The sequence below is a fragment of the Plutella xylostella genome, chromosome 12 (genome assembly GCF_932276165.1).
Source record: "Plutella xylostella chromosome 12, ilPluXylo3.1, whole genome shotgun sequence".
NCBI classification, from domain to species: Eukaryota; Metazoa; Arthropoda; class Insecta; order Lepidoptera; family Plutellidae; genus Plutella; species Plutella xylostella.
In genome coordinates this window covers 8554528-8573576 of record NC_063992.1, presented here as the reverse complement: position 1 = coordinate 8573576, position 19049 = coordinate 8554528, and the positions used below count along the sequence as shown (strand labels likewise).

The 19049-nt window shown below is 37.0% G+C and overlaps 2 protein-coding genes and 1 long non-coding RNA gene across 3 annotated transcripts; 2 read left to right on the top strand and 1 right to left on the bottom strand.

The window, feature by feature from the left end:
* Positions 1–52: 52 nt before the first annotated feature.
* Positions 53–954, top strand: LOC125489278. The gene is made up of 2 exons (XR_007266854.1): positions 53–438; positions 752–954. It is a non-coding gene; the product is annotated as an uncharacterized LOC125489278 (long non-coding RNA).
* A 404-nt stretch (positions 955–1358) lies between these two features.
* LOC105385200 (succinate dehydrogenase cytochrome b560 subunit, mitochondrial) lies at positions 1359–7249 on the top strand. Its single transcript, XM_011555535.3, has 3 exons — positions 1359–1528; positions 5756–6012; positions 6784–7249. Exons 1-3 carry the CDS (start codon positions 1455–1457, stop codon positions 7071–7073), a joined length of 621 nt encoding a protein of 206 aa, XP_011553837.3. The 5' UTR covers positions 1359–1454; the 3' UTR covers positions 7074–7249.
* Positions 7250–7684: 435 nt separating this feature from the next.
* Positions 7685–12964, bottom strand: LOC105385201 (ELAV-like protein 1). Its single transcript, XM_048624535.1, has 2 exons — positions 9184–12964; positions 7685–8518 (listed from the first exon to the last, which is right to left on the bottom strand). Exon 1 carries the CDS (start codon positions 12546–12548, stop codon positions 11466–11468), a length of 1083 nt encoding a protein of 360 aa, XP_048480492.1. The 5' UTR covers positions 12549–12964; the 3' UTR covers positions 7685–8518; positions 9184–11465.
* Between the last annotated feature and the right edge of the window lie 6085 nt (positions 12965–19049).

Below are 19049 nucleotides of genomic sequence, written 5' to 3'. Positions count from 1 at the left end.
TAGGTATAGACCATAGACTAATAGAACTATTCTACGCGAGACATTATTATTCAGTCTGGCGAAAGACAGTCTGGAAAAAAATAAGTATGGAACGCGTACGAAAAATAATGGCGAGCACCGCTCACAGAGTACTTTTTACGCTATCATAGACATCTTTGGCTTTTGTCATCTGTCAGTGTCAGTCAGTCAATCGTTTAGTTTGAAAAATAATTTTAAATCCTAAATAAATTAAGATTAAACAGTTATTTATATATTATTATTACTGTGGATAAGTGCAGTGTTTGTGTGGAGGTACCTAAGTATTAGTGTTGCTTGATATTATTGATAATAATTATGTTTTATAAAACTTGTGAAATATGTGGTTTAAGAGCCGCTAGCCGGTCGTATAGATGGCCAAAAGAGAATTTTCATGGCCAAATTTCCACTGGATGAGGAAAGGTAAGCTACAATTAAAGGCTAAAGCATAGGATTTAGATTATTTATATGTATAAAAAAGTTAAAGTCTAATAAAATAACTGGAGGGTCAGCACAACCAACAATAGTGCATGAATGTTTTTTTTATCGATATCGATATTTTTATTTATCATTAGTACGCACAGCTCATCAATCAGAACAACTTTTGTCTACTAGTTTTGGAAATTAGCGAAAATCAAATTCGGATCTCCATACAAAAATTACCAGTGACTTTTATTATACCTATATTAAATAATATTTAATTGTTTAATAATAATTATAAAAATGTTGTTTGCAGATGTAAACAGTGGGTTAAGATGACCGGTAAGGAGGATCTGGTTTATGTGCCTATTGAAAAGCTACATCAACTTAAACGAATTTGTGGCAATCATTTTCTACCACAACATTTTAAGAACACAATTGAAAAAAAAAAACAATTCCATGTGTGGGACTTACTGCAGACACTTTATTTTATAATAAATAAATATAATTATATTTTTCCACTTTTATTTTATTTCAACATTGTATCATAGCACTTACGTCAACGGAAAATCTCGAGTTTATTTTATGGATTATATTTTTATGTTCAAATAGGAACATAACATAACGTTGAATCGAGACTTGTGTAACACTGAAATCCTATTGTGTAAAACTGAAATTAAAGTAATACATACACTCGCACTTTTTTTTTACTAGTTATCGATAAAAAATATCCATAAGAAGCACATCACTATTTCAGCGGGGCTATGTTGGTAGTTTTGTACGTCATAATTTTTGTTTTGTTGGTACCCTCTGTTAGTACGCGTGAATAAAAAAAAAATACAAGTATTTTTTCTTTTTTTTTCCTTGTACTCCCATCTCTTAAAACGTAGTGTTCTTTTCTCTATGTTATTATTCTAAGAGTATAAAACGAGACAAAATAACAACATTGTCTTTGCGAAATAATTTTAACACTTTATATTTGTTATTTCCTTTACAAACTAATTTTTGAGTTCTCGGAAATGCTATCGAAGTTCGTTAACATTAAATATTTAAGGTCTACAAAGGATTTTATGATTGGTTGGCGCAATACACGGTAGGTGCACTTTACCACAGTAGGTACCTAACTACCTACATCTATAAAACCTAAAATATGTTTGTTACCCATAATATAGGTATTATGGATAACAAAAATATTTTAGCAATCCGGTGGATCATAATGATTCTAACTACTCCACGGATGCTCACAACACAAACGCGGTTTCGCACTGGGGCTGTGCTTGTACATGCACTGTAAGGAAGAGATATTCTTGGCATAAGTACCCTAGTATTCATATTACATGCTAGGAGCGGTGGTAGCTCAGTCCGGTAAGCGCCGGCTTCACACGCCAGAGATTTGCGTTCGAATCCCGGCGCTGACATGTAGTTAGTAAGTTAGTTACCAATGAGTTCTTTGAATTTAAGAACAATGTATACTTAGGCCCTGTTTCACAATGTCTGGTTAGTGGCTACCTGTAAGATAAAATACATGCTGTCACTCTCTGTTATTATTATTTCACAGTGACAGCATGTATTTTACCCCACAGGTAGCCACTAACCAGACATTGTGAAACAAGGCCTTAGACAAGTAAACCACTATCTCTGAATGTATACCATCGCTCTGACGGTGAAGGAAAACATCGTGAGAATACCTGCATACTCGTACCTAGATTTAGCACATCTAGGTGTGTGAACCCACCAACCCGCAGTGGACCAGCGTGGTGTGAAATGGTCCAAGCGGAAGCCAGGGCTAGGGGATATGCACAAAGGTTCCACTCGAGAGAGCCAGGTGCAGGTACTTACACCCCACAGAGAATAGAATAGAATACCTACCTAGGTATCTTCCTGTAAGCGGCTCTGTGAGAATAACTACTTTAGTTAAGGGCCCGTACAGGGTGACGTGCCGCGCCAAATTTGGGTTTTCAATGCTCTTCACACAGCACACGCAGTGACACGCACACATGTAAGTTTGCACAGTGGTTCGATAAAATTTACTCGCCAACTTTATTGAAAATTATGTTCAAGTACATTTTGGGTGATTTTAGGGTACTTAAGTATAATTTTTACTTACACTGGTAGGCACCAGGAAAGAGTAGAAATTAATAGGAGTGCCACTTTACTCCATACTCGGAACCCGATTAGCTTTTTCAAACAAATGTGGTATTTACTTGTAGAAAGGTAACTACAAGTATTAAAGTGTAGATAATAAGTTTCGGACATCCTCCAGCCAACTGAACCCCGACGACGAAGCAAAGTAAATTCATAGTGTCGCAAAAGGGCTATACTAAGCCGAAAGGGAATGAGTCAAGGGGTCATTCTGAACAACTTTTGTTCTACGAGTTTTGCAAATTCGCGAAAAAAAAATATTCGTTTTCCATGGTAAAAAGTCACGTGTCCAACAAAGTTTCTATGAAAAAGGTTTTTTTTGTTAATTTCCAAAACTCGTAGAACAAAAGTTCAGAATGACCCCCTGTCTTACTCCTTTTTACCCGACTGCCGAAGGAGGAAGGTAATGTTTTTTGATTGTATGTATGTATGTTTGTCTGTTTCTTTGTTCCCTCCTGTAGCCTAAACGGCTTGATAAATTTTGATGCATGAAGTATTGTTAGACGCGTATTGATTGCACGATGGTTATAGTTTATGTGACGTTACATTAAAATGTACATAGCACCCTCTAGAGGACATAAGTGATGATCGAAAAAATAATAATTCAACATTGCCGTGTAAGGTACCGAATGAAAGGGCTTGATTTTCACATTACAAAAATATGCATATTGAAGGTACCTATTTAAATAACAACAAAATTATTGAAATAAAAAATGATCATGAACTACTGACGTAAAATTTCATAGAATAAAAACAACTAAAAAGTTACAAATAAAAATATATAATTATAAACAAACAAAATACCTTTTTGTTTGTTTATAATTTGTTTAGTATATACCGCTTTTTCAGTACCTGTAAGTACATTTTTTGGTAGCAGCATAATATTTTTTCTTATTTTTAGGGTTTCGTACCTCAAAAGGAAAAAAGCAACCGTTATAGGATCTCTTTGTTGTCCGTCTGTCACCGCCCTTTTTCTCAGAAACGGGTAAAGATATCAAGTTGTCATTTCGCATAGATGGGGAGTACCCCAAAAAAAATATTGTGGTACTCCCTGTCCCATACAAGTAAATTGGGGCTGATATTTTTTCCGGTTATTTTGATGGTGTAGGTAGGGTATCGTTGAATAGGTCTTTTAATATAATAGGTATAAAAAAGGTTAAAATAGAATTATTTAGCTTTTACCCTTAAATTTGGGGATTAGACACCATAGACAAAACCTAATTTTAAAAAATGATTTCAATAGATGGCGTGATTTTATGTTGGGTAACTCAGAATAAAAAGTGATGATATCTCAGAATAATAATGGTTAATGGTGCTATTCCGCTGAGCACCGAAACCGGTGGGACACTAGTGATAAGTGGTCATGGAAATGCAGCAGGGTAGACATTGCTCCTAGAACAAGGTATGAGTTTGTGATGTGTGTGCGTGAAAAGCGAGTATGGAAACTTTGAATATTTTCTTGATTTTGGTGCTCAGCTCGCCGATCAATCAAGTGCTGTGGCCTTACTGTCCACAGCTCATGCTGAGCTGGTGCCGTTTCAACACTCCGGACAGCAAACCGTTGTGTTATTGTTTTGTATTTTGTCTGTATTTTTGTTTTTGTCTCATGTTCTATTTTTTTTGTCCTTGTTGTTTTGTATAAGTATGTATTTCTTTTTCTTGAAATCCATATTTTTCTTTTTTTTGTTGTTGCTGTCTATGTGTCGAATAAATGTATCTTTATCTTTATCTTCAAATCACGCAATCTATCGTTGGTTTTTTTTAGTGGCTACTGTCTATAGAAGAAATTCCGTCATTGACAATTTTACGTTACGAATTTATTTTTATTTATATTATTTTTATTTTTACATTTTCGTGGAGAACCAACAGCACTTTGTTAATCAATAATTATTACTTATGAACACATAACAACTTGGTGCCATTAACAGAATGAACTTAGTAAACCCAGTAAACCTAACTCATCCAGAGGAAAAATAAAATATCTTTCTCTCTCTCTGAAGAATATAATTAATAGCCCAAAGTCAATGCTTTTAGCTATTAACATCTTTGAAATAAAATTGAGCCACCACCGTGTTACTGCCCTCATCAGATCCTCACGAGACCATACCTCCACCAGCACCATGAGACTGTATTTTTGATCCTTAACCTAATGTTCCTGCGTATTGTCATCACTTAGATCCATTCGCTATATTCCTGCTCCTCATCAGACTTTTACGAGACTGTAATGTCACGAGAATATTATCCACTATCTAATTTAATGTATTGAATATAATAAAAGAATTATGCTTCCTCAATTTCAAATCAAATTATGTTGGTGTCATAAAAGTTGAAAAAGTGCAATGACAACCAATGTGCAGTGATTTTGTGTTTGTACACGATAAGATCGCGAGCTGTCAGTGCTGCCTAAACCGACGTGACCCTTCTTTGGAGGCCAGCGGCCGACTGAGTCAAACGTCACTTGTGTTTATGATTTTATAACACAGAAAGCCGCCATAGATATTTGTATGAAGATTTGAGGGAAAAAAATTGCTCAAGTTTGCGATTAATTTACACAAAATAAGTGTGTGTTTATTAAAAAACAAGGTATTTAGCGCCTAGTCCAAGCATTTAACTTTATAATATGATAAAAATCATATGAAAATTCATAATAATTACGAAACAGTTGTTACAATACGGGAGTGTGATTTTCTGGTTTTTCGTGATATTCTGAATTTTATTTACAGTTATCCATACGCATTTACTTAAATTCGAATCATTCAGCACCTAGCTAGACTCTTCGACTACCTGTGTGATTTTTTTCAAGGTTGTAGAGCATCGTTTACTACATAATTCTATGACAATGCCAACCCTCGATTACCCCTTGCAGACCCTTAATATTAAAGCATCCCACTGGCTGTCGTGGGTCCAGTGGTAGAAGTGCTGCCGAATCCATTTACCACTCGTTACTACTAAATAACTACTGTAAATACGAATCAAAATTAATGTGCAATACAAATACCAGTAGGTACTTTACCAACTTAACTGTTTAGCCATCGACAATCCAAAGGTAGTTAGGTAACTATAAAAGCATCGAAGTAGAAAGTAACTATAGACCAGCCTACCTAAAAGAGCTTATTTATTGTTGACTCTACCAGTACCTGAAGAAGAAGAAGACTATATTACTTAATTTCTTTTCCAGGCCCAAAAGCATATTCAAGGTTCTTACCGAGGCAAGATCAAGTGCCGTCATCAGTAAGTTACACCAAAAGGACCCTTGTGTGGCGGCCGGCGGTGGTTTCAAAAGTAGACACGACATTAAATACCAACCTTATGAGGCACCGTGCCCTGAAGACCATGATGCTAAGAATATGAGGCTGAAAAGACCGATGTCGCCGCACTTAACTATATACGGGCCTACCTTGACAGCTATGACGTCTATTGCTCAGCGAATTTCCGGTTAGAGATTTTTTAGTTCTTCTTTGTTTTTAGGGTCCTCGTTAGGATTGATGTTCCTCGAATACCGATCGATACGGTCAGCATCTGACGCTACCTAATATACAATATAAATACCTATACCTAGTTAGTTACTTAACTACTTATATTATTTATGTAAGTAATATCTCTTTGTAAGATACCACCTAGGTAGCATTTATAAACACGTTCAACCCCGTGTTAGAAAGGTCAAGTAGAAAGATGGCTACTGATAAAAAATGTATCCAGCATCTTAGCTCTATCGATTAATGTAGCGTCTTTTATCAGATACGTCTACGTTATCCCCATGTAGCTCTAGTTAAATTACTTACCTCTTTAGAATAATTATTAGTTATTCGGTAAGTAATTATTTCATTCAAAGATAATTCCATATTAGGTAATTACTACTATTTCCTATAAGTACTTACCTACCCTCCTGTCTATCTGCTATAGCTATTTTAAAGACGATACAGGAGCCTTGATTTCTGTTAAGGGCTCTCCCGGTACACGTGTTAACCATTCCCCCATATCAGATTTTTGCTCTTAGCTCGTAAGTAAGTATATCAAAGCATGGTCCGACGCGGCTGCCACTGCCAGCGAGGCGGCTCAATCGATATGTTGAGACGAAGCGGGGAGGGGAGGTCTCACACTCCCCCTTCCTAGCACAACCCCCGAAACTCACGTATTATCTAGCAACTTGAATATAAATGGGTATCGAGATCCCTTTTCTAAACTCAATTTACTACTTTCTTACAGGAATCATGCTTGTCGGGTACTACAGTCTTCTAGCTGCCGGCGCCCTATTACTGACTGATGGCATCGACACATACATCTCGCTGATACAAGGGCTGAATCTCTCTGAAACAATGGTCATATGCATCAAGTTTATCATCGCGTTCACATTCTGGTATCATTACATGAACGGCTTGCGTTTCTGCATTTGGAATTTAGCTAAAATGCTCGACTTGAAGACCGTTTACTTAACTGGTTATCTTGCCCTCGGGGCGGCCATTGCTACCAGCGCGGCGTTAGCGGTAATGACATAACCTAGGTCCAACTCTACAACGGATTAGGTTTCTAATCTATTTATGATGGTCACTAGTACACTAGAACGATTGTTGTAAAGAATAGGCGTTGATACTACGATACTTCAAAATTTAATATGACAAGGTTTTGAATTGAGTTCTTATAGTTGATATTAAATTCTTTATACCGATTTTAATTAGTTTTTTATTTATTCTGCTCGTACACGAGTCTTTCGGACAGCGCGCTTTGCTGATTACAAGGGGTAGTTGTTCCCCTCCGATGTTATTATTATTACAACTGGGTGTCTAGTTATGGCAACAATAATTTTATAAGTACAAAACTGGTTTAAAGTTTTTAGATCGATAATCAGCAGTTTTTTGAGTTTCACCTTTAATGGATATGGAATAAAGAGTTACCTAACCTATACAATACATATAATTATTTAGGATGAATTTTTTATTCGGTTTATGTAGGAAGGAATCTAAAGTTCAATTAATAATATTGGGAAATTTATTTTTAAGTTGGTATTATACCTACCTCCCACTACCACAAAAATAATAGTTAACTCTACTATACTACCTTACAATGAGCATAAAGTAAAGGTAAGGATACAGAAACTGAAAACAATCTATCCTAGAGAACAAAGCATGTATTCGATGTGAAATAAAAGTCTTTTTTTACATTATTGCTAATTTATTAGCCTATTAAATATTATCCTACTCAGATTACATTCGTTGACATTCTATTTTCGAACAAAGTAAGCCAATATGTTTATCCGTGTTAACTTTGTACTCTGTCTTAAATAATTTATGTATCCTAGATATCCTAGGCCAAGCCCATTACAAATATTACAATACCCATACCTGCCCAAAATAAGAAAAAATATTAAGTAATATAATTAAATTGGTTATGAATAAAATAAAACATACATATTATCAATTAAATTGTTAGTGAAATTAACAAAAAAATAAGTATTCTTAACACAAACACCTAAATATTTAATGAACAAAAAGTACGAAAAGTAGCTAGCTACAGGTAGTCTTAAACGGGTTTAATTACTATGAGTAGTAGTGTTGAGCTTCGGAATTATTTTTACGATTATGTACATAAATAGGTATATTTTACTAACGCGCACTTATGTATAATAACTTATTGCATCCGTTCCTACGGAGATTAGGCATAGAGCGGTAGGATTCTTATTTTTAATTAATTCGATAGCTACCAAAACTACCGTCTCTGCCAGTGCGGATTGATGCGTACACATTCCGACCTCAACAGCTACCTCACAGAGCAAACCGAACTTTAAGGACAGGTGTGTATTGGTATATTGCATGCCAATCTTGATATTACAAACCAATCAACATCGACATGTCGACTTACAACAGGGACAACACAATTCAATTCTTACTTTAAATTTTACACCCATGTAAATTGAGAATAGGCATACAACACGGCTCCTGACTAGCTTTAGGGTGCTTTTCCACCAGAGATGTGCTATGCAGCTATGCTGCGAAGATGTGATATCTACGCTACGAAAATATGTGACCGTTTCCACCAATACTACGCTAGGTAGCTGTGCGTGGAAGATGCGCTACGAAGATGCGCCGCCGCAAAGTAGCTGTGCGAGAAAGATGCGCATCTCGAGCTATGCTATGTATCGATAGTGGGGAAACGACGGGGGCGGCTACACCACTCGCGATGGGCCATAGCACATATCCATAGCACGCATCCATAGCACGCATCCATAGCACACATCCATAGCACGCATCATTCCATACAAAAAACATATCTTAGTTGAATCCGTTTCCACCAGTGCTAAGCTATGTGCTTGGTGTAATATGATTGGTGGATATCAAACGCATCCATAGCATCGAAGCATAGCACATCTCTGGTGGAAAAGCACCCTAAGGTTTATTATTGGTTAATCATAGCTTAGCACTGGTGGAAACGGATTCAACTAAGATATGTTTTTTGTATGGAACAGCTACTTTGCGGCGGCGCATCTTCGTAGCGCATCTTCCTCGCACAGCTACCTAGCGTAGTATTGGTGGAAACGGTCACATATTTTCGTAGCGTAGATATCACATCTTCGCAGCATAGCTGCATAGCACATCTCTGGTGGAAAAGCACCCTTAGGTTTCACACCGTACAGCTGCGTTGAATTCGTTACTGGATTTTTATACAAACTAAAATCCACACCAACATATATATTATGTAGTTAATTAACCTTGCATATATCAATAAAGCTATAATTAAATTAGAGAACACAATATACTTAGCTTTACTTTTGATAATTTAATGTTGCGCAAAATTATAACTGCTGACTAGTTTCATGTAGTTAAGTACTTTTAATAAATAATATTTATTAACTTACAAAATATTTATCCTTAACATTAAAAGAAATCAACACAAATTCTGCTTAAAATGCACAGTTTTCAAGCTTTTAAATTAAGGGTGATAGTTTGAACTCTAGCTGGAGACAAACAAACATTATGTCCAGGCATCATTTCTCACAATGATATGCAATATGTTGTATTGTATACTGAATAAACATTTCACTAGATACAGATTACAATATGAATCAATTAAATTATAGGCATTATTATTACTGAGTAAATGACTAAACTAATTAAGGACTTACACTACACATCAGACACATTCAATTTGACATCAAATGAAATCTGTATGTTAAGTTATGATTAAATGTAATAAATTATGTCAATGAAATATAAATTACTTAAATGTCATACATAATAAATAGCAGTGATTACCTATAGAGAGACAATATCATACATGATGAATGCCAGTAGGTAATTGAGGTGATACAATAGGTATCTATTCAAAACTATTCACTCAAAGAGTAGTTTAATACTCATACATTTAACATTTTGAACTCTATCTACTGACATTCATGGTGATGATGTGCGCAAGTTTAATTATATCATATCATAATACAAAAATTTTGACGATTAAAATGTTGATCAATATACATAATTATTATATCAAGATAGTCACATGTCATGGTTGTCAAGTCAATCAATTTACATACACAAATGATTTATTTAATAATAAGTTAAGTTTAGGATATAAATATTATGGGTAAAATACAAAATGTATGATGGGAAACAACACATTTTCATATAATGGGAGAACTGTTTGAGGGATACAAAATTCTGGTCTATTATAAATATTTTAGCTAAAATGCTTTCATGAGACACAGAAGTATTTAGTAAATAAATTATTTAAACAATATTATATTGGTTAAGACTTTCTATATATTTTGTGCTTATTGTTGAGCCCCCATTACAATAAATAAATTGTGTCCTATGCCCTTACCAAGTTTTTCAATACTTTGGAAGCAATTAATGTACATCCTACCCAATAAAATGTATCCTTTGCATAGTAATTATTATTAATTACATAATATACTCTAAGTCAAATTGTAAATTATTTATTGCAATATTGTTTACGTACTACATGTTTTACATTAATGTCTCAGGTATTTATAAAAAAAGAGCAAGTAGGAATCCTATTGGTATATAGTTACCTATTAGAATCTTTGGTTGCCTAGTGATGCAGTGCCTACATTATATCATGTACAGGTAGTCTATTGTAAGGAAACTGGTCATCATAGTTCAGTAACAGAACAGTAAATTACATCTTCAATGCATATATAATTATTATATTTCTCTTAAATATTGTAAAATTTCTGAATATTGCACAGCATTTGAACTTACACAACACCAGCTAGCCTATTCATATACACATATAAATTGCATGACTGATTTTATAATTTAATTAATAAATCTAAATATTTCAGCTTACCAGTCAGTCTGACATATTCTACACGGGAGGGAAGCAGGACTTAGTTTCACTATTTCAGAAAACTTGTACTTACTATATTTAGTGTAAAATTTGATAGTAAAAATTCACATATGGTAAGTACAATACCATCAAAGCATTCAGTGCCCACTTTATTGATAGAAACACTATCATCATGGAACAACAAAATTGAATAAGAGGAAAGTTTACTTTTAAAAGATGGAAAACACTATCATAAGATTAGACACTTCCCCTAACTTTCTAAATAATGTTTTGAATAACCACCAACAGGGTGGGACATGAGATTCATTTTATCTTAGCCTTCACTCATTTGACTAGGCATGTTGTGTGTGAAGGGTCAGTGACATGAAATTTAATTACATTAATCAGTCCTGGGGCATTATGTTTCTTGTAGATGTCTTGTCATGATTTGTACCACTTGTACTAATCTTTGCCTCTGATATTCTGAAATCTAGCATGTAAAATAATACCTACCTGTAAAATTACTACATCTGTGAACAAACCATGACGTCTTTGTGATGATCAACATTTTGAATTAGCTAAAATTTATTGACTAGACTGTTTACAACTTAAGATTTACTCTTGTTCGTTTTGAAGCTGACCTGCAGAACTTGCCCGTTTAAGGAGTAGCCATTCAAGGACTGGATAGCCACAACAGCTTCATCGTAATTTGTCATAGTAACAAAGCCATAACCCTTACATTTGTTGGTTGCAGGGTCTCTTATAATTTTGACGCTTTGAACAGCACCAAAAGGCCCAAACAGTTGCCAGAGCACACTCTCTTCTGTATCAGCCCCAATGTTATAGACAAAGATACACCAACCTGAGCCTCCCAGAGCATTTCCTTGAATCAAGGGGTCTGCCAGCGGAGAGAATCTTTGCAGTCCTTTGTTGATAGCCAGAAGAGCCTTTCCCGCTGGGCCAACAAATCGTCGTGCAGAAGTAGGTGCTAAGTAAGCAGCCAATGGGGCCAATGCCTTATTCTGGTTGCTGGGGTTGTTAGCGCACTTCACAGTGATGGGGCCGGTGCCTCCTGGCGGGATGGTTCCATTCAGCTCGCGGATGGCAGCTTCAGCTTCATTTCTCTGATCGTAGCGGATAAATGCAACACCTCTTGATGGGCCCTGGATGCCGCCATCGTCACCTCCACCTTGTAGGAGATGTCCTACATTTACATTCTCATGCAGGATGCGCGAGCTGATGATTGTGCCGAAGGGGCTGAACAGTTGTTCCAAGTCTTGCTGGGTCATATGCTTTGGTAAACCGGACACATAGAGATTAGCTCCCTTGATGGCATCAGAACTGGGTCGAGCATATGAGACTTTGATTATCTTATTTTGTAATCTCAATCCATTTAATGTGTTCACGGCTTTCTCTGCATCCTCTGCCTTGTGGTAGTTCACGAATGCATAGCCGAGGCTCTGGCCATTCAGGATGTGGTCTGGGAACACTGTTACTTTGTCTCTAATGAGTTTGCAGCTTTCTACTTCACCGACGCTCGAGAAGAGGGATCGTATTTCTTCTTGAGTCATAGTTTGTGGCAGGTAGTTGACGATGAGATTAGTTTTGGATTCACCATTACAGGGTTGAACTTTACTACCATTTTGCGTGGCTTGATTTGCATTTACGGTGTCAAGCGGATTGGCCATCATTTTGATGAATTCTTTAGAACTGACGCGTTTTGTTGAACACTAACGGTACGGTTATTACCCAAACACAATCGAATTAGAACACTGATAGTAAATAAGAATAACACCACTTCGCGTTGGTTGAAAGCGTAGGCAAGGCAAGAAAATCAATAAGATGCTGCCTTACTTTCGTCCCGGGACTTTCGGGTTTTTCGGTACCCGGGCACCTTTCTCGATGAGAGAAAGTATTAATCAGGAACAAACTAATGTCGGTTTATTAGATAATATGAAGGACACGAAAGCAAAAAGTGAAAACGAAATCAACCAAAAATCTATTCAACATACGAGAGCGACCTATTCTCGTAAATTCATTTCTTTCTTTCACTTCGCTTGCGCACTCACTCACTCATTGCCTCTTTCCCTTTCTCTTTGTAGGGATGTACAAATTCAATAGTATTATCGATTTTTTTTAAAACATTTATTTATCGCAAAGACATTATGTACAGTTCTTGATTTTAAAGATATTGCTCTAAAAATTAATACTCTGCCATAAATAAAAAATGATTTCTGCCAAATTAATAATTAAAAGACGTGGATGTAAATCGAAACATTTACGTCGATTCATGTACAACAATCGTTGATGGCCCAACACTGTTGCTAAATGTTGCCAGCAAAAATATTGGTTTATTTTGACTATGCGCGCTACGAAATAAGTTCGTATGCCGGTAGGTAGTTATTATTATGGAGTTTACAACCACTTACAGCTACACATACCATAACAGCAACCGGCCGAGTCGTCATCAAGGAAAACATAAATATCTAAATATCAAACCAAAGAAGCAGATCAAGCCGTTTTTTTTAAATGGCAATATTATATTATAATTTATTTTGACTGGCAACTCTGAAATTTAGATCCATATTTTGAAAATGTTGCAGACAAATGACAAAACCCAGCATAATAAGAACTAGTCATGTAGGGCAAAACACCCAGTAACTGACCACCTTAAGGGAGTTTTTCCAGTGATTTATCTGTAGCGGGCTCAATTATTATCGCTTATTAAATCCGATTTTTGTTTTAGAAACTAGAATAACAGAGCTACATTCCTGAGTAAATAGCAAACATGTAGAATTTACTCATTTTTTTATATATTTTTGCAAACAAAAAGTAGTGATTTTCCCAGTAACTGACCACTAAAATCTAGTAACTGACCACACTCGATGCCAGTAACTGACCACCAATTTAAAATGGTTTAAAAAGGGAATTATGATTAAATATTATTATTATTTATTTATTTGATTACTTCATGTAATAGTACCGATCCTCTGGTCTCTTTTAATGTGTGACACATCACTTTTGCTCAAGGTTTCTTAACTGAAAAGTGCATTAAATTAATTAATCAGATTAATGCATAATTTAAATTATATCTTATCCTAATAATCAACCATTTATTTATTAAAAACACAAGTTTATGCATTTTTTTTAAATACTAAAAACAAAGGAATAAACACACATGCACATAGTGAACACGCATTTTAAATTTACAGCTTTCAGGGAGATTAAGTGGCCCCAATGTAGTACCTTCAGATAAGTCACAGAAAGGGCGATTTTGTTTGTCCGGAACAAGCCAGGATCAGTGGGATAGGCCCATGAAGCATTCATGGTGCCAGAAACGAGCATTTTCTTAAATATAAAGTAGCGAATCCAAGCGCTAAAGCCGGTCTTTTCCATATTCGGTATCAACTGATGAAGAGGAGGAATCGTGGCGGATTGTATTGTCGGCCTGGGAAAGCATAAATTCCCCGCCGGAAAAGTAGGCCCTTTCCCCACCGGTCCTTTCAAGGATGTAGGACCAGAGACAGATGGTTTTCATTATTGCTGAAACCCCACCCAGAGACTTTCAGTGCGGCTAAAGAGTCATTGAGGCTAGCCATTGTAATTATGACCGAATCAGATATTGGGGGTTAGTTTTTCAGGATACAAAGAGATGCCTTGACGAACGGGATTTCAATGACTTTGTTGAGGATTCAACTGGAATATTTAGGATGCTGTTGAAACGTGCTTTCGTAGATAATTATTTGGCCAAAGACAGGAGTAGTCATTTCTGCAAGGGGGACAGGGAATCTTTGCCTCGTTGTAGAGGCGTCACTGAAGCAGAACATCGCTGTACTTTCTGCATTTTCCGCTGCTGGACTAATGTGTCTGCCAATGATAGTATAGCGTTGCCAGTGGATTCCGGATAGTTGTGGTATCGGTTCCAAATGGCTGGGGTGTTGGTCGTGGTAACAACTTATAGAAGAATGCCCCATTTCTTGTGTGCCAATTTTACCGTTTTGTTTGAAATCCCCTGGCCGTTCATAATGCCATTGAAGGGCGTGTTAGTGCACCGGCTGAGGGTGCTAGCATTGTAGTGATGCTTTCTTTTTCCTATTTTGCTGAAGTGGCTTTGCCTGTCTTTGGAAAAATGTGGAGGCGCGTTTCGTCGATTACGTATATTCGGGTTGGGTCTTTAATAGCGTCATTGAGGTGTTGTTCGCCAAGTGCTTTTGTGCTCGGGGAACCAATTTCATCTGGTTCACAAGCGCTGGCATTGGTTAGGTACGCCTTCAGCTGTTCTGAAGATAGCATTTGAGTATCTTTTCATAGAGTGAGATGGTGAAAGCCATTTGTCTCCTGGTCTTGCATTCTTGAAGGGACTGCTCCAAGGATTATCTTTAAGGAAAAATGGTGACATCTGTCTTTATCCTGGAGAATCCACATTATCCTAGGCTGATAGTATGCTCCACTAGCGTTTTTATCTTCCTCATCAGCTAATACCGAATCTGGAACAAACTTGGACTTTGTGTTTGAATTCTCTATATTTTAAAAGGTGCTTGCATGTCACCCTGAATTATTTTGGAATGTCTTGTTGATCCTGGTTTGTCTCAGACAAGTGGAATTGCCTTTTCTATGCTTTTTTTGCTATCTTGGCGCTTCTTCATCTCGCTGAAACCTGTAAAAATATATCATATATAATAATACCAGTAACTGACCACCAATTTACCCAATAACTGACCACCTATGTCAGTAAATGGAAGGAGTGAAGATAGAATGCTCATATTTTGACACAAGAAAATGGCACATATGAGCTTTAATATTACGTTCTTATTTTGCCTAAATTCAGCTTCAACCAAAAATCCCAATAACCGACATAGGTGGTCAGTTATTGGAAAATCGCTGTTTTGTCGTCCAGTAACTGTCCACCCCATTAAAAACAATCAAACGGGAAATAACAAGCTGAATCTTATCAAAAACGTAATCTTTATAATTAAATCTATATGGTATATTTTTTTCTTTCAATAATTTCAATTTTTTCATGGTAAATTTTACGATCAAAAAATTTACTTACCTTAACAAATACGTTAGTCACAACTGCAATTTACTCGGTTCGCGCGCCAACTGAACTTTTTCGATCGCTCACTATCCATCTGTTGGCGGCTGGCAAAATCTTTTGTATCAGTAATGCTCTCAATGAACCACAAAATAGACTGGATGTTCACTAGATGGCCCTGCTTGGCTATATTTCTTATTTATTGGAGTTGAAGAGGAAGGTGGTCAGTTACTGGCACATGGTCAGTTACTGGGTGTTTTGCCCTAAGTGTTTTGTATGCTTTGATACCCCATTTACACTCTCGCACGAGTGGCGAGGCGAGCGACAAGGCGAGGGGCGAGGCGCGAGTGTGAACAGACGCTCGTGGCTCGCCTCCTCGCTCGCCTCGCCACTCGCGGCGCTCGCGTCCGGAGCGGTTTTTGGGACACGAGTCAAAGGAGCTCGCGTCGAGCTCGCGTCGCACGCGAGCGGGTGTTTACACTCTCGCCTCTCGCGTCCGCTTCATTCTGGCTTCTACATCGTGCCGCGCAGGTTGTGTTCGTCGTCGTATAATTATAACGTAGTGTTTTTTCCTCAGTTGTATAATGGATTGGTCGCAAGACGAAACATTTAATTTTATATAAGTAAATATTTCAATAAAATAATAATTAAAAAAAACACTAAAACGTAAGAAATAAAAGCAGTACCTACTTACCTGCTTAGATATATTAGTACTGTCACATAGAATAGGTCTAAACCATGTCTAAACCTTAAATTATTTCTTACGTTTTAGTGGTTTTTTGAAGTCGTTTTTTTATCATTATTTTATTTTACTACTTATTTATACTTAGTTTATTTGCAATAATTGACAATCAAAATTAAGAAGCAAATGATACCTATAAGTCCTACTCGTCAGTAGTAAACACGAAGTAGTTGCTATATACCTACCGTTGAGGAGTTCCCTTGACTACCTTCCGTTTCCATCATCAGATCAGCTCAAGGTCACCATCATATTTTTTTTAATGTTAAAAATATAGGTAAGTACCTATGTACTTTCTAAATTTCATTAACTACAATCGGTTTAAAAGGTACCCAAAATGGAAATTCATAGCCTGTTTTTAACCCTTTACCCACCCTTGGAGGTGGAATCAAAATTTGAAAAAATGGGACCACATGGGATCTCAACCCAATACATAAAAAAAAAGAATTTTCAAAATATTCGGTCCATAAACGTCGAAGTAATTGGTGATCATACATTAAATTCTTTATTGTTGCGGCTAAAACTTCGACGTCCGCCATCGTTGCCAGCTCAAAGACAACTGAACTCTGCACGAGAGTGTAAACACCCACTCGCGTCACACGCGAGTGGGTGTTTACATTCGCGCCTCCGCACGAGTGACGAGGCGAGCGAGGAGGCGAGGGCCGAGGCGAGAGTGTAAATGGGGTATGACAGTTCTCACTGTTGTCACCTGCGTGAGGAATTTGATAAATGACTAGGTACGCTGCGTTTTTTTTATTTCACTGCAACATATATTATTCAAATATGGAATTATGTAACCATACGAGATAATTTTGTAACCATAGAGTACCTACCTACCTAATAATTTTGTAGAGGTTCTAGGTTTATGAGAGATCATTATTTTTTATATTGTAAAAAATCCATCTCCGTCTGCAAGGAACATTTTAAGTACCTACTTACTTACTTCTCTAACGAGAAGGTACGGTTTTACCATTTTTGACCCCCCGACGGAAAAAGAGTATGAGTTTAGCGTGTCGTCAGAAATTATTTTCGCCTTGGTTTTTTAGGGTGATAGTGATAGGTATTGTTACCCCGAGCATCGTGTGTCACGATTACCTATTCTATTCTATTATCTGTGAGAGTGCAGTGCATATTTCAAATGTCTTAACTGCCCCTAAGCTTGGACCATTTCCCACCACGCTGGTCCACTGCGGGTAGGTGGGTTCATATATCTACATGTGCTAAATATATGTAGATATGCAGGTTTCCTCGCGATGTTTTCGTTCACCGTAAGAGCGATGGTATCTGGGGGCACGGCAGTGCCCCCACCAAGTCGAGCAAAAAAGCGGCACGGCCGTACCTACCATTCTTTTCTCGAAGCAATTCAGGCCATTTTCGACCCCCTGTAACTTCGTTGTGGATAAAACTACAAGACTGAATTTTCACTAACCATGCAGGCATTGTAAAGACACGGTATATTTCAAATTTCATTCAATTTGAACCAGTAGTTTAAGAATTATAACGGGTCAAAGTTTCTTAATTTTGTCACTGACTCACTCACTCACTCACCGACCATAAAAATTCTAAGGCACTTCTAGCAGACCTAGAAGCTTCAAATTTGGAATATAAGAAGTGTTTGGTGTATGAATTAAGGGAAAACTAAAATATTTGGGGGCACGGTAGTGCCCCCACCAAGTAAATATAGGCGCACGGTAGTGCCCCTGCCAAATTGAGCAAAAAATTCCCGTCATGCTAATTAAATCCATAAAGGATGGATTACTTACACACGCACACACGCACTCACGCCTTGTACTAATGTACTCCCTTGCGGGGTAGGCAGAGGTGCATTGCTGCACCCTCTTTTCGCCAGAGTGTTATGTTAGTCCCAATGTAATAGGGGGCGGGCCTATTGCCATTTTACGGGCACATCCAAGACCCGAGAACAAATATCTGTGTTTAAACAAATATCTGCCCCAGCCGGGAATCGAACCCGGGACCATCGGCTCAGTAGTCAGGGTCACTAACCACTACGCCATTCGGTCGGATTACTTACCTACGGACAAATCACATCAGGCTACCAGTGCTACCACTTATAGTAAAATTTTCTTAATGTACAATGAAGTTTGTGTATTGGGAACTAAGGTTGAAATTTAATTAGGGAAATTTGATGCAGTACGAAGTATCAAAGTTACGTTTATTAATTACGTACCTACATTACGTAGCCAAAAATAAAGATTCTTGATTCTTATCTCAAGTTTGCGATTTATGTAGTAGGTACCTACCAAACTAAGTTAACGCACCTACGTACCTAGAAGGTACCGAAAAGAAAAAAAAGTAGAACTGTCTACAAAATACAAAAAGAAATGAGATCCCATCAAAAAAAATACTTGTCAAAAAAACCAAGTCTCGTAACTCAGTTGTTCTACGGTAAAAAGTTGT

Coding starts and splice junctions, on each gene's coding strand:
- LOC105385200 (XM_011555535.3), top strand. CDS start 1,455: ATGCTATCGAAGTTCGTTAACATTAAATATTTAAGGTCTACAAAGGAT. Junction 1,529..5,755: donor ATTGGTTGGCGCAATACACG/GTAGGTGCACTT, acceptor TTTCTTTTCCAG/GCCCAAAAGCATATTCAAGG. Junction 6,013..6,783: donor TATTGCTCAGCGAATTTCCG/GTTAGAGATTTT, acceptor ACTTTCTTACAG/GAATCATGCTTGTCGGGTAC.
- LOC105385201 (XM_048624535.1), bottom strand. CDS start 12,548: ATGATGGCCAATCCGCTTGACACCGTAAATGCAAATCAAGCCACGCAA.